At 44.8% G+C, this 15,034-nt stretch overlaps 1 protein-coding gene across 2 annotated transcripts; it reads left to right on the top strand.

Moving 5' to 3' along the window:
* The first annotated feature begins 5,492 nt into the window (after window positions 1-5,492).
* Window positions 5,493-14,234, top strand: Twi (twist). Of its 2 annotated transcripts, none has more exons than XM_033471739.2 (2): window positions 5,493-6,839; window positions 9,748-14,234. In XM_033471739.2, the coding sequence occupies exons 1-2, from the start codon at window positions 5,885-5,887 to the stop codon at window positions 9,882-9,884; spliced, it is 1,092 nt and encodes a 363-aa protein (XP_033327630.1). In that variant the 5' UTR covers window positions 5,493-5,884; the 3' UTR covers window positions 9,885-14,234. The 2 variants fall into 2 exon arrangements, with proteins under 2 accessions (XP_033327630.1, XP_033327631.1); XM_033471740.2 differs by having other exon boundaries at window positions 9,731-9,860.
* Window positions 14,235-15,034: the final 800 nt, after the last annotated feature.

Raw genomic sequence — 15,034 nt, 5'->3', positions numbered from 1 at the left:
ATACAATACAATACAATATGTTTTATATTGTTAATACAATACAATATTGTATATTTTCGTTGTAACACAATTTTTGCTATATTTAATAGAGCACAATATTTTATATTTCGAATACAAAAATTATTGCAAAATTGCGTTTTATATTTTTCGAAACAATATTATATTTTCTAATTATAATACGAAATTTTGTAATTCGCATTCTCAATACAATATTACATTATTCATTTCTAACACGGTGTTGTATTTTTTATTTGTACGATTGTTTATTATTATCAATCGTGGGATGATGTACTTTTAAATAAATATGAAAATCCAGCGAATTAAATATTTATCGGAAAGTCATGGTATATTGCAGCCGAGAGACCAAACTTTCAGTCACAGGTTCCTTTCTCTCCCTGTGCCAGCACACGTACATACAATGCACTTGCTGAAAAAGTAAGGTGCTGTCTAAGACACAGGTCCATAGAAAACGATATATTGCCCTGGGTTTTTCCAAATTGGCGTTCCCCACCAACACTAGCATGAACAGGGACAGGTCCGTGAGTACGTACCGTTTTAACTACGCGTAATCTCTCAACCAGCCGATTGGTTTGTCTCTTTCTACCACGTTCATTGTCCCTTGCTGGTGGCGTGCTTGCTGGGGATGTGCAGGGGTTCCTTCGAGGGACAAGTGACTAGTACAAGGTAGGCAATACGCCTCGACGGTGTTTATATGGTGATCTCGCAGGTACACTTCGCCGAACGATTTTGTTGCTTCTTTATGGCTGACGATTGTTCTCCGGATTTCACGACGTTCCGGCAATGCTTCAAGGATTTTAGGAACACGTGTTTCCGGGGTCGGTGCTTCTCAAATTCTCTAAGCACAATTTTAAATTAGGCAACGATTGAGTTTACAGTTACCCGCAACATTGAAAATGCAATAACTTTTCTTAAAAGTGAACTGAATTTGCTTTTAGATGAGAGCGGTATTAGTCGATTAAACGACGAGCAAATTGCTATTTTTTTTAATTTTGTTATTATTTGGAAGAACGAAAAAATAAATAACTTTCGTTTTGTAAATTTTTTAGCCTATAACGAAAATTTAAAAAGTACCTCTCGTAGATCTCGGTGACTTGTACGCTCAAATTTATACGATGGAGAATTTTATGATTCACTTGATAAAGTACGAATCAAATTCTGCGTCGATTGAATTAATGTACGATTAATATTATAATAAACAGTTGATTTGGTTTGACGAGGTTTGACCAGGTATAAAAATATTCATACGATGGAGTATTTTATATACTTGATAAAATACGAACTAAATGCTGCATCGATTGAATTTACTTAGAACAAATATTATAATAAACAATTGATTTGGTTTGACGAGGTTTGACCAGGTATAAAAATATTCATACGATGGAGCATTTTACATGATACTTGATAAAACGCGAACTAAATTCTGCATCGATTGAATTTACTTAGAACAAATATTACAATAAACAGTTGATTCGGTTTGACGAGGTTCGCGCATGCCAATTTCGTGCAGCACGACACCAGCAGTCCATCACTAAATATTGCCGGAATTTTCACTGTTTCCAACAAATTCGCGTTCTCCAATTGGCACACTTTCAATTGAATTTTCAAGGTGTCGCCTCTTATTCCACGTTTCGCGCCGCTCTAATTGCACTTTTCGGTTCAATTAATAGCCGGCCCGCTAACGAGCGCGATTACGCAACGTTAAAAACGCCGAAATCGTCGGTCGCGACGAAGCAACGAACGGACGCCCTTTAGGAAAGCGTTCCTTCGGAAAGGGTTTACGGTTTCGGCGAGTCGCGTGCTGTCGGCGTTCTCTCATCGGGTTCGAAAATCTTCAAAGTTGCAGTCGAAAGCGTTCCGCCGGGGTTTAACGATCTCGGAGCGCAACATCCCCGGGACGTTTATCGAAAGTGAAGACATCAGCGGGCCGTCGTGAGTCCGTTCGCCATCGAATCTCGATTCCGGGAACCTGGATCCTGGCGTGGGTCCAACTGAAAATCAGATCGCCAATAAAGAGGCCGATAAATAACGCGGCCATACACCAAAATAATACTCCGCCGGTGATCAAAGTCGAATAACTCGCGGCATCTTCCTGTTCCCACCATCCTCCTTATGGTCGCGGGTCCGGCAATGGCGGCTGCGATCGCTTTCCACCGAATTTTTCTCTCCTAGCACTAGATCGAACCGATTCTCGATCCTTTCGCGTTAAACAATGAATATTTTTCCATATGCTTTTCAATGATAGCAATTATCTCATAATTTGCAATCGAATGAATTGTTCGTCTGGGTTAAAAATATTTTTTTCTACAATTGTGCAGACTGTTCGTTAAATAATTTCAATATTTGTATATATTTTTCAATCATAACAGTTGTTTTATTATTATCAATCGAACGAATGGTTCTTATTATTTTTTTTAATATTTTAATATTATTCGGTTTTAACAGTTTGTATTATTTCTAAATTGCGACAATAGTCTTGCCAATTGTAATCGAATAAATTGCTCTTTTCCAATTTAAAAATGATTAACAGAGTATATTTCCTACAAATAATACGAATGTTATGTTTCATATATTGTACAAATAGTAAAAATTACGTGCTTTAAATTTCGTATAAAATAATACAAAATTATGTGGTTTACATTTTGTACAAATAATCACAATGTCGCTTCACAGAAATAATAAAAAACCTCTGTGATATAATAATTTATTAATTACTAAATATTAATTTAGAGTCTCGTCCCTGATATTTCATTGGATGAGAACCACAATGAAGCCGGCTATCGTAGAATGGTTCCAGTATGTTTCTAAGCATCGGCTGTCCAAGTTTCTCAAGGATAACCGGTTAGACGTGAAAAAAGAAGGCAGAAGATTCGACGATCCTTTCGCGATCGAGATCGAGATCGAGGGGAACGTGGCCCGAGAAGGAGGACCGAATCAACGATGGAATCTCGTGAAAGCGAGAGATGAGAAGGCGGGAGAGAAAAAGGGAGGAATGAAGGAGGAAGATGGAAGTCTTGAGGGACGAGCCATGTTGAATATTTATATCGCGAGGAGCCAGTGAGAACAAGGCTAGGGATCGCGAGGAACAGGCTCCGATATACCGGACCAGTTCGCCTTGGAATGGCGCTAAAATTCTGTCTTTGTTCGTCTGGTTCGTTCCCTTTGACTTTCGCCTAAGCTCGGCTTGGAACAACCGTCTCGTCTTCTCTAAAATCCTCTGCTTTTTATATACTGTGAATCTTTAAAGGTAGTCGATGAAATGTATTGGACTCCGCTGGGAAATTATTGGCATTTTCAGAATATTTTTGGAATTATTGTTGATTTTTAAATACGAGAGGAAATTTGATGTATGGGTTATAAGTTGGTGTAAGTGGGGTTAAAGAGAATGGAGAAGGTTGACAAACTCTAGCATACTTCAGCAAACGCTAACGAAACTCTATTATACTTTAGCAAACGCTAGCAAACTCTAGTAAACTTTGGCAAACGCTAACGAAATTCTAGCACACGTTAGCAAACGTTGACAAACTCTAGCACACTTTAGCAAACGTTAACAAACACTAGCACACTTTAGCAAACGTTCGCAAACTCTAGTAAACTTTGGCAAACGTTGACAAACTCCAGATAAAGTTTAGCAAATTGTAGGAAAATTTAGAAAATAGTACCAACTTTTAGCAAATTTTAGAATCATTTAGACGACCTTAGCGATGTTCGGAAAAAGCTGAAAAGCTCTAGAGAACTTCAGAAAACCCAAGGAACACTCATAGAACGAAGGAAACTCAGGAAAACTCGAACAAACTCGAGCAAACTCAAACAAACTCGATGAAACTCGATGAAACTTATTAAAACTCAAGAAAGCTCGAGGAATCTCAAACAAACTTAACCAAACTATGAACAAATTCCAGTAATTTCGTTCAAACTAGAGCAAATTCGAACAATTTCAATCAAACTGTATCAAGCTGAAACAAACTTGAGCAATCTTGGACAAACATGGGCAAATTCCAGCAAAGCTTTCCTCGATTCCAAAAATATGCGGACGATGCCAGTGCTCCGAAAATATTTCCAAGCTGCTGCAAGTGAAACGAATGAAGAAACGTAGGTGCAAATTGGCTGTTAACAGGGTATATTGGCGCCGTTTCCATCCGAAATAGCTGATGGCAGTGCGTGCTTAGGATTGAAGCGAATATTAGCGGCGCGCCACGCGATTCGAAATCGCGCGCGGCGCTGCTTGATGGATCGCCGGCCCGGATTGCCGGGACGTGTTTGTTGTGACGGACGAAAGCTCTTTTGAAGCTGCCTATAAATTCCGCGGCTTCGAGCTTTCACGAGCCTCCCCCTTCCTCCTGATTTACCATTTCATTCGGACAAGACCGTGCCACGCGAATGCCCGAGAAAACGATCTTCCTTCTTCCTATTGCGGCCGCCATCTTGCAGCCACGGATTCCTTCTTTTTCCTTCAACGAACTTATTCACCTTTGAGATTCAATTTTAAAATTCTAGATCATTCTACGCGGATTTTTATGCAGAATATAAAAATGGCTGCGAAATGACTCCTTTTCCCAAATTGTGCAGTTTTGTTTCAAAGGGTCAATTACGGAGAATTTACTGTACTTTCAAATTTTATTTTCATCGTTTTGGTTTGTTTTTATTTCTCGTAGAAATGAGTAAAATCTGAGGACTGGCGATTACTTATTCGATATTGAATTGATCTCAAATTTTATAATTCTAAGAAGCTTTCGTCTTGTATAAAAATCATCAACAATAACCTAGCTTTAAATTTTAGACTATCATTTTTTAGTAAATGCTGAAAATCGGACCAAACAATTACTAAAGACAGCGAATACGCAACAAAATATTCTTTGAAAACCAAAACTTATATAAAAAATTTATACAATCATTATTTATACATTTCTACATTATTATTCACAACAATTTCCTTATTTTCAATGAAACTAGTCGCCCTCGCAATTTCCACAAAACCTGCGAATGATACAATTAAAAAACACCTCGCCAATTTTGTATAACTGTTTAACAAATCGCAAAATCGACAAGTGCGAAGTATAACACACACTCTCGCACACGACAGAAAACGCCTAGGGGACCTGTCGTCTACCTGCAGCCCCGAAACCGACTCCTCCCCAAGTTCCCCGTTGCTTCCCAAGATCTCGGAGAACATTCTTCTCGTCATCTTTCTCATCCTTGCTTCTCCGCCACCCGACGGTCCCCACTCCGCTCCCCAATTCTCCACGCAGTTGGAAGAACTCGTCGTACTCCCCACCAGAAGCTGGAACCGCCGAGCAAAGAAGCATAAGACGCGTCGACCGGGAGTGGGAGTCTCCGACTGATAAAGCCGGTTCGGTGGGACCTGGCGGCGAGCTCCGTGCGGCAGGGTGGGGGTAGTGGGACCTGGTGGGGCTCCCTTCCACTAATAGAGGCGGGACCCTGGACGACGTGAAGTAGCACCGACGATTCGGCGCCTTCATTCGAGACGGAACCATCGAAAGGTCTCATGGTCTCACTCGATTTTCCAATGTCGAAAGTGCCGTCACAGAAACCGCAGTGCTCCTACATTATCCTCGACCCGTTCAGAGTCTTTTAGAGACTTTTAGAGCCTTTTTTAGAGATTTTTAGAATCCGGAGTCTTTCGGAGTCGTTTTAGAGCCTTTTAGAATCGTTTTGGAGTGGTTCAGAGGTTCGTCAGACTCCTCGCGATCAGAGTCCCCGGGAGTCGTTCCAGAGCGGTCCCATAGTCGCTCTGCAGCCAGAGTCCCCGAGGTCCGAGTGTCAGTGGTGCTATGACAGTGCGAAGGCCCTGAAGCCTGGCCCAGACGGAGTGCAAGTTCTCCCAGCAAGGTGACCATCCGATATCATGCAGAGCCAGCCGGCGAGCCTCCAGTCGCAGCGTCTGCAGGGCATCTACATCCTGGACAACAGCGACAGCTCGGGCATCCCGCACAGCGCCGGCAGCTCGGCCAGCAACTCGCCGGACCATTACGAGAGGTTCTCGCCGCCGACGCACCTGATGGACCTGAGCAGCCCGCCGGAGCACAGGGACCTGCCCGGCTACCATCATCCGCACCATCACCATCACCATCAGATCTACCAGCCGGGTGCTTACCTGATGTACGACGGGCCGGACGAGGCCAAGAGGTACCAGGATCAGCACAACGGCAAGCTCCTCAGGGACCTGCAGGTCGAGGTCACCGAGTACGAGCGACGGCTGCACGGCAACTCGCCCGGATTCCTCTCGGATCATAGCAGGGACCACGAGCAGAGCCTCTATCTGACGCCGTCGCCGCAGATGTACTCGTCCGGCGGCGAGGAGGTGCCGCCCAGGCATCCGCAAGGCTACCACCACGTGGAAACGGTCGAGTACAAGCCGGACGTGATGGAGTACAAGCCGGAAGTCGAGCAGCACAGGTACAAGCCCGTCGAGATCACCCAGATGACCGAGGCGTCCTCCTCCACGAAGAACTTCCGGGACGAGGGGATCGCGAATTGCAGCAAGAGAAAGAGGAAGACCAGCGTGAACGACGAGTCCGAGGGCGAGAGCACCGCCTCGTCGACGAAGAGCAAGGTCAGGAGGAAGAGCGGGGCCACCTTCGAGGAGATACAGAACCAGAGGGTGATGGCCAACGTCAGGGAGAGACAGAGGACCCAGAGCCTGAACGAGGCTTTCGCCGCCCTCAGGAAGATCATACCGACCCTGCCCAGCGACAAGCTCAGCAAGATTCAGACCCTGAAGCTGGCCACGAGGTACATCGACTTCCTCTTCCAGGTGCTGCACTGCAACATGGAGAACGGGGACGCTGCCGATGAAAGTGGTAAGTTGATTTGGATTTGGTTTTGTCCGAGGTCTTTGATGGTGGACGCAGATGGTTGACGAGAGGGGGTGTGCGAGGAGGGGGTAGATGAGGGAGGACTTTTCAAGGGACGGTTTTCAAAATGTTTTAGACGATACCTTCCTTGGAAGAGCAACAACGCTGCGAAACTCTCGATAAAAGTTCCACGGTGCGGCGCGTTAGAAATTCAACGACGTTGCATAGCTCACGATTAAAATTCTATAATAGAAAACGCAGCCGTTTCGACGATGTTGCGAGACTTCGAATGAAATTTCACGCTGCGAGGTGTCGTCGGTGCGTAACAATGCTGCGAGAGACGGGGTTGAATACGATTCTTGCGAGCTGCCGAATGTCAACAACGTTGCGACAATAAAAGTCCTTCGCACATCGAGTATCGAATCTATTTAATTTCTGCACGTTCGGATTTCACGTTCTAGATCTCTGCTCGATCGTTGTCGCGAGAAGATCTTGATCTGTGCCGGCGTGTTCGTAGATAGAGAGACAGTTCTGAAATTTCGTTTACGCCGTCTTCCGTCGGCACGCAGCAGCACGTGTTCGACCGGCCATTTCCAGGTTTGTTTACGGTGTCTCGGAATTATACAGACCCCCGTGAAGAAGGGGGTCCGTCGATTCAGGAGTCGGGAGCCCTTCTGCCCGAGTGGCCTAACCGTCTACACAGTAGTGGAGTGTGCTACCCTTCCCACTCGAACAGTATTTACAAACTGGTCGCGGTTAGGCAAACAGGAAAATCCCGTAGATCATCCCCGTGGCCCTCGAGAAAACTAGCTTGCCGTGGAAGAAACGCTGGCTGCCTTCCGTAGACGTTCACGATGATTGATCTATCATGCTCTCTGGATCGTGCTCTCTAGATTCTGGATCGTGCTCTTTAGATTTTAGATCGAGCTCTCTAGATTTTAGATCGAGCTCTCTAGATTCTAGATTGAGCTCTCTGGATCACGCTCTCTAAATTCTAGATCGTGCTCTCTAAATTCTAGATCGTGCTCCCTAGATTCTAGATCGTGCTCCCTAGATTCTAGATCGTGCTCCCTAGATTCTAGATCGTGCTCCCTAAATTCTAGATCGTGCTCCCTAGATTCTAGATCATGCTCCCTAGATTCTAGATCATGCTCCCTAGATTCTAGATCGTGCTCCCTAGATTCTAGATCGTGCTCCCTAAATTCTAGATCGTGCTCCCTAAATTCTAGATCGTGCTCCCTAGATTCTAGATCGTGCTCCCTAGATTCTAGATCATGCTCCCTAGATTCTAGATCGTGCTCCCTAAATTCTAGATCGTGCTCCCTAAATTCTAGATCGTGCTCCCTAAATTCTAGATCGTGCTCCCTAGATTCTAGATCATGCTCCCTAGATTCTAGATCGTGCTCCCTAGATTCTAGATCGTGCTCCCTAGATTCTAGACCATGCTCCCTAAATTCTACATCATGCTCCCTGGATCATGCTCTCTAGGCTCTCCGAAATCCATGGCAACTCGAATTCTACAAAGATTTCGGATTTAATCAAATTACAGTCGCACGCGTTACACTTGCCATACGATTAAAATATAGAATTAAAATACGCCACTCGTTCAGGATTTAGGATAGCCATTTTTGTTTCTGTTCATATTACTGGTATAACGCAGAGTGGCTGTCTAAATCACGCTCGCGCGCGGGTTTCATTCGCCGGCTGACAGAGTACAAGGCTTTGGCCGGCGCTCGCCAAATGGCGACGATATACCATAACTCCAGGTGACTAAAGATATCGGGACGCTAACAGTTGCGAAGATTGGTCCCTTTTCACCAACTCGGACGCAAATACCATCCGCCAGGGCGATCCTCCTTTTGGCTTTCCGCGACGCTGATGCGCCCTGACAGTTTCTTCTCTTGTTTCACTGCCGCGCATCTCGGATTCTTTTTACCGCGCATTCTTCGGGCCCCTCCTTCTCCTCCTACGTCGTGATATTCTTGACTCTTTGATCAGTCGGCTCTCCGGATTGTTTGGAAATAATTAGTCGGGTATCTGTCCTGTTCCCTGGCGCAGTTCATTTTTGTCCTCCGCAATGTCTCCGGGAGCACCCCCCGATACATCGATCTCGAAAACCTGGCGTATCCGCGCGAGAAAAGATCGTACGGCGGTGTACCTGGCGTCGTTTCGAAGAGAAATCTTCACTCTATAACGTCCCTTTAACGTCGATTCGATAACGAATTTTTTTCAGTCCGTGAAATTGTTGCAGACCTGTGCAACGTTACAACGGCAATTGTACAGCGTTCTCCAGTTCGTAGCTCGATAAACAAATTTTTTCGAGAAAGTTCAATGCACGGTCGTTGAAGTAGAGACTTTCAGCTTTAAAATAAGCTATAATAAGTTACCGTAGGATTTTTTCTCACGGAATTACGGAAGTTGGAAGAATTGCTCGAATTTATAAACTTTTGCGACATTGAAGCAGCAATTGTCCACTGTTCTCCAGCTTGTTGCTCGATGAAAGAATTTTTTCGGAAAAATTCAGCATATATGTGTTAAAGTAGATACTTTTTCCTTTAAAATGAGCCACGGCAGACCACCTTGGGATTTTTTCCCACGAAATTACAGAAGTCCGTAGAATCGTTCGAATTTCCAAACCTTTGCAGCACTGGAACAGCAATTACCTAGCGTTCTCCATTCTGTAGTTTGATAAACAAATGTTTTCAATAAAATTCGATACAGTCACGTTATAGTGGAGACTTTTCCCTTTAAAACGAGCTAAGATAGACTACCCTAGGATTTTTATTCGCGAGGTTACAGAAGTTATCGTGTGCGTAGATTAACGTGAAATTCTGATAGAAATTAGTTTTGTAATTGCAGCAACATTCTCAGCGGATAGATACATAATGATTAATTAGTATGACCGTGTCCGCAGGCGAAAGAACACCGCGGGGTGCGGTGCTAGCAGCCAGAGAGATCACCTCCTCGTCGTGCAGTTACATGGCGCACGAGAAGCTGTCGTACGCCTTCAGCGTCTGGAGGATGGAAGACGACTGGAACGCGAACGTTTGAACATCTCGCGGCCGAACGCACCATCACGCCCCGTCATCAGTATTCTCATCTCGTCGAGGTAAAAAAGAGCACAGCCCTCCCAACAACGATTTCCTATTTTCGCTGGCTCGAAAGTATCGGAATCCGGGCGTCTCGAACAAGTCCGAGCCGATCGGAGATGCTCGGCGATCCCGTCTATCCGTGTTCAAGGCGCCCCGCGATCTCGGTAGATCCCTGTTATCGCGCGAGAACTTTCGAAAATCAAGGCGAGCGACATCGCGAAATAGCTCGCTGAGAAACGTCGCGCGGTGAAGAATGAGCGGAAGGAAAGCGCGGCGGTCCAGGATTAGAAGCGAGCAGAGCGCGGCGTCGCGTTTCGTTCGATCAGCCGGTGACTAATTAACAGCGATCACTCGTCGCCCACTCGCGGTCCTTTGAAATCGAATCGCGGCTGTTGATCTCGCGACGCTGTAGATCAGGCAACCCGTTCGTCTCCGCAATAATGTAAGCCGATAATTTCACCGCGTCCCGGGCCCCGCCGGTCTATTAACGGTACGGGCAAGCTTGGCCGGTCGGCCAAATACGCGGCAATCAGCCCACCGCCGTCGGTATCAATCCTCAGAGTCACGCGAAATACAAAACTGCGCGTTGATACACGCCTCGCGGATCTCGATTACAAATATTTCTCCATTTAATGTATTTTCGTTCGCTCGTTCGAAAAGAATATCTCGCGAGGCACGTCGTTATCGGTCGGCGATCATTTTCTTGGAAATTTTCACGAGTTATCAAAATGACGAATACAATTTTGCCATCTTTGGAATGTCATTCGTTGCAACGGCCGGCGATACCGCGCCTCCGTTCTTCGATTTTTCGCTGTCGAATTAATCACGTGGCGACAACAGCTGTTCTCTGAACCGTCCGCCATGCTCGCCACGAATGGCGCGAAGATCTCGCGAATTCAAACTGTGTCTCGATATTCTCTTTGTTAAAAACGTTAGGCTCGATCCGTAATCGTCAAAAATTAGCCGGATTTGTGCGTACAGATGTCGCTCTCGCGATCACACCCTCGAAAATATATTCTTCTCTATCCTAGATTTATAAAAATACAGAACAATGATGCTCTCCTAGACTTAACACTAAACCTGCCACGGTCAAAATGACCGACCTTTTATTTTACGATACTTTACAAACTTTGGAGACTTCTTCGTGGAGAATGATTGAATAAATCATATTATTGAAACAAGTCTCGTAATGAAAACTTTACAAAATCCAAGTGAATTCTATCTTTTCGCTCTTACGAGTCCATGCACGCTAATCATCATTACAGGTCGGTTGGTTCAGTGTTAATAATAATAATCCTAGATTTAGAAGAATACAGAGATATTTCTTTTTTAAATATCTAAACGATAAATTTTTACAACTCTGCTCGTCGAAATACATTCGAAGAAATTCTTCGAAGCGCAATCTATCGAAATTACCGAACGGCGAAATGCGTAAAAATGATTTCAGAGAATTTCCGTGTTTAAGTTTGGCTGTGATTCGATTAAAGAAAGCGACGTTTTTGTGCATCAGCCTAATAATCCGGTGGCACGGACGAAAGGGAGAGACGACGAGTCGAAACGGATTCCCCAGACGCGCCGGGTCCTCCCCCCCCCCTCCTCCCCATCCGCCCGAAAAGACGGACAGTAGCGTCGTTGCTACAATTTTACGAGGTTTTTTTCCCTTTCTTACGACGAGTCAGCAGCCGGCGTCCCGGCGTTGTGGAAACAAGCCCTAACCGTGGCCGGCGAGTAGATGAAACTTAAACAAAACAACGGGAGAGATGCGTTAACGAGCGGTTCGGCGCCGATAAGTCGGCCTGGGGGCATGCTTTCTTCCTTTCCGAGAGGATTCCCGCCGTTATCTAGCTTCTCTGACACTGCTAATATCTGTGCTCTCGCGAGCCTCGATCTCAATTACACCACTGTCAAGTTACGCTATATTGTCGCCGAGCTGCGAACCGTGTAACGTTTTTCCTGTAAAATCACGCCGAAAACGCGTGAAACAATTTTCTGAAAATATCACAACATTTCTGGAAGATGCGGCAACAATTTTTTATAACATTATTCTTTTCGCAACATTCGGTGATATTTTTGAAGTATCTCGAAACATTTTTAGAAAATCCGATAACAATTTTATCTGGCCTATTAAAATTTTGTAAAAAGTCTACCAGCATTTTTAAAAAATCTATTGTCACTCTGGAAAGGTTGCCTCTTCGAAAAGATCCAACGACGCTGTTACATTTTTTTTTAGGTAACGCTAGAATCCCAAAACAATGGCAACGATGATCTCGAACGACGATTAGAGCGCGTAGCACGCTGCTAACGTTCCGAAATAAATTCGACGTTGCTCTTTGTTCGATTAAGGAATTTTTCGCGCGGAAAGCCATAACGTCGTTCGCATTCCCGGCACGAGGGGGAAGATTTTTCGAAAACATGTCCAGCGTCGTTTTGACTTACAAGCGCAGATACATCGAGGTTTATTTTAAAACCGGAGGGAAAAGTTCGTTTGACTCGGCTTAACGAAGACACGCCGCGTTAAATCCGCCAGCGGACTTTATTGCCGCACTGAATCTCGGGGGAAAAAATTAGGTGCCATCGGTGTCGGCCATCGGCGCCCCCCCGATCGTCTGTTGAAAAAATTATTCGAATTTTTCTACGCGACAGAGCGCTCGAGAAAGAGAGAGAGAGAGAGTGTGTGTGTGTGTTTGTGAGAGAGAAAGAGAGAGTGAAAGGTGGAGTGAAATCGTTTGAACAATTATAAATCGTCGAACACTGTTCTCCGGTCGAATAAGATTAAAGTTTAGATTTTAGATTGAACGCGATTTCTCGAGAAATATATGAACTCATTTTTGGCGGAATTGTTTGAGAACGTGTTTGGAACGGTTTGAAGCTGTTTGAAGCTGTCTGAAGCTGTCTGAAGCTGTTTGAAGCTGTTTGAAGCTGTTTGACTCGTCTGACACCGCTTCTTTCGAAGAAATGAAGACGCACTGATGCTTCAAACCGATGATCGTTCAAGTATAATATGAATCACTTATCGTTAGAACGGTTTGAGCATGTTTGAAACCGTTTGGACACGTTTGAAACAGTTTGGACGCGTATGAAACAGTCGAAGAACGTACGCGGGCGTCGTGAATGGTTTTAGAAAGAGCATTAGCGCGGGAGTTAGGATCGCATTTGGAACGCGATGATTAATGATCCAGGGGCAGAAGTCGGCTTGGGTGTTGTACCGTCTTGAAAAAATTGTTCTTTGATCTTCGGAATCGTTACAACTTGTCCTTACCGCCGAGCCGAATATTTTTGTTACGAAACGAGACGCGCGTTTTCGTGAAATGATTCATCGTTCGGAATTCTTCCGAGGCTAGGAAACAATTTCCGCGTAAACGGCGGCCGTAATTAAACTCGAGGTGGCCACTTCCGTCGAATCCTGTGAGAAGAACCTTGTTACATTAGGCGTTTTAGCTTGTAGTATTACGTAGGTAAAAAGAAAGCGTCGAATGCAGCGAAAACGATTTCACGAAGTCGACGTTTACGAAATATTCGTTAAATTCGTTCGTTCTATCATCCGAGCGTCGCGATTATTGGTACACTTCCTGTATAACATTGTAAAAATAGTGAGCGTGTATTATAGATAGTTTATTTAATCGTAAGCGACGATCGAGCGCCGCAATGGCGGCTCGGACATACAGCGGAACAAACCAAAGATCCTTGTAAATAGTATGACAACGTTTAGGTTAATTTGTTGTATAATTCGCACAGACCAGAGACTGTAACATGAAACACAGCGTGTACATTTCGAGCGTCCGTAAGCGTTTTAAGTATTCTTTAGTTTAAGCCTGGAAGCAACAATGGCCGGAAGACGCAATAATTTATTGACTTAGACAGTGTTACTTGTAAATAATTTTTCTAAACGGTCCTCCGCCACAAAAAGAGAAAAAAGAAAAGAAAAGTGAAGAGAAGAGATTCTGTCGATCGTTGAACGGAACGAGAATTCTGTCGCATTGTGGCCGCAGGATCAAGATGGCGACGGGTATTCAAGCGAAATCGGCGTGTTAAAGTCTTCAAGATTTTCAGGAATCTTCGGTCGCTCGTCGATATGATATCGTACGATGGCGCCTTGAATTCGCTTGTAATCATTTGCTATTGTGATACACACCTATCGTTAAGTTGTTGTTGTTGTTGGCTCGGACGCCGATTCTCGGACGAACCTAATCGTAATCGCTGACGAAGAACTTGGATTTCCATTCCTTAAACGGTGCCAACGTGCATTTCGAATGTACAGTATTTTTTATATCGATTGCGAGCGTTGCAATAAACGATCATTAACCACGAATCTCGATCTCGACGATCATTTTCATTCAGTCCGATCATCGCAGATCCCGAAGCACCTGATAATAATCGCGGTCGCCTCTTTCCGAACTCCTTGCGCTGTGAAAGTACGCAAAACTAATGGAAAAATGATATAAAAAAATTAAAAAGAAAGAAACTATACAATGCTATACGCCGTTAGAAATTTAATTCTGATTTAATTCTGATTTATTGAAGCAGACAGAGTAAATCGACGTCGCTTGTCGTTCGAAAGTAACACCGCTCGATGGTCTCGTGAAATAAAGTATGATAACGGTGAGACAAAAAAATGGGCGTGTCTTATCGGATACACCGTTCGAAAGTGCATCAAACACACTTCTAATCGAGACACGTGTCATTCGAGTTAAGCGACGTTCACGATCGGAAACAGCAAAATTGCGGACATCGATTTGTCGATTTCTTTTTACGTTGTTGCATCGTCACGGAGGATTTGATTGGCGACGAAACGCGTCGCGGAAGCTCGAGACAGTGACGTCAGACGAACGGAGTAAGGCCACGGAGTATCGCGGATATTCCCAGATCTCGGTCCGTGGCGGGGCAGCGGAGGGGAGCCGATAAATAATTTACTGAACGCCGTCCGATGGCAGGCTTAATGGATTAGACGAGCCAGTGCAAATATTATTGCAAGGAAACCGCAGCGCGGCGACGCCCAGTCTGCCCGATTGGCCGAAAACGATGTCAACCAGTCGTCCTTCGGCCAATCGGCGTACACCGGATGCGTCTGCATCGACCCCTTCAATCCGTTGTCCCGTCCCGCCACCCCGC

This window comes from Megalopta genalis, chromosome 5 (genome assembly GCF_051020955.1).
Source record: "Megalopta genalis isolate 19385.01 chromosome 5, iyMegGena1_principal, whole genome shotgun sequence".
NCBI lineage: Eukaryota > Metazoa > Arthropoda > Insecta > Hymenoptera > Halictidae > Megalopta > Megalopta genalis.
Note: the sequence above shows the minus strand (reverse complement) of the source record. Positions and strands in the feature narration are given on the sequence as shown.

Bases quoted from the DNA above. Each gene is read 5' to 3' on its own strand.
- Twi (XM_033471739.2), top strand. From the start codon at position 5,885: ATGCAGAGCCAGCCGGCGAGCCTCCAGTCGCAGCGTCTGCAGGGCATC. The intron at 6,840-9,747 runs GTAAGTTGATTT...CCGTGTCCGCAG, and splicing joins GGACGCTGCCGATGAAAGTG to GCGAAAGAACACCGCGGGGT.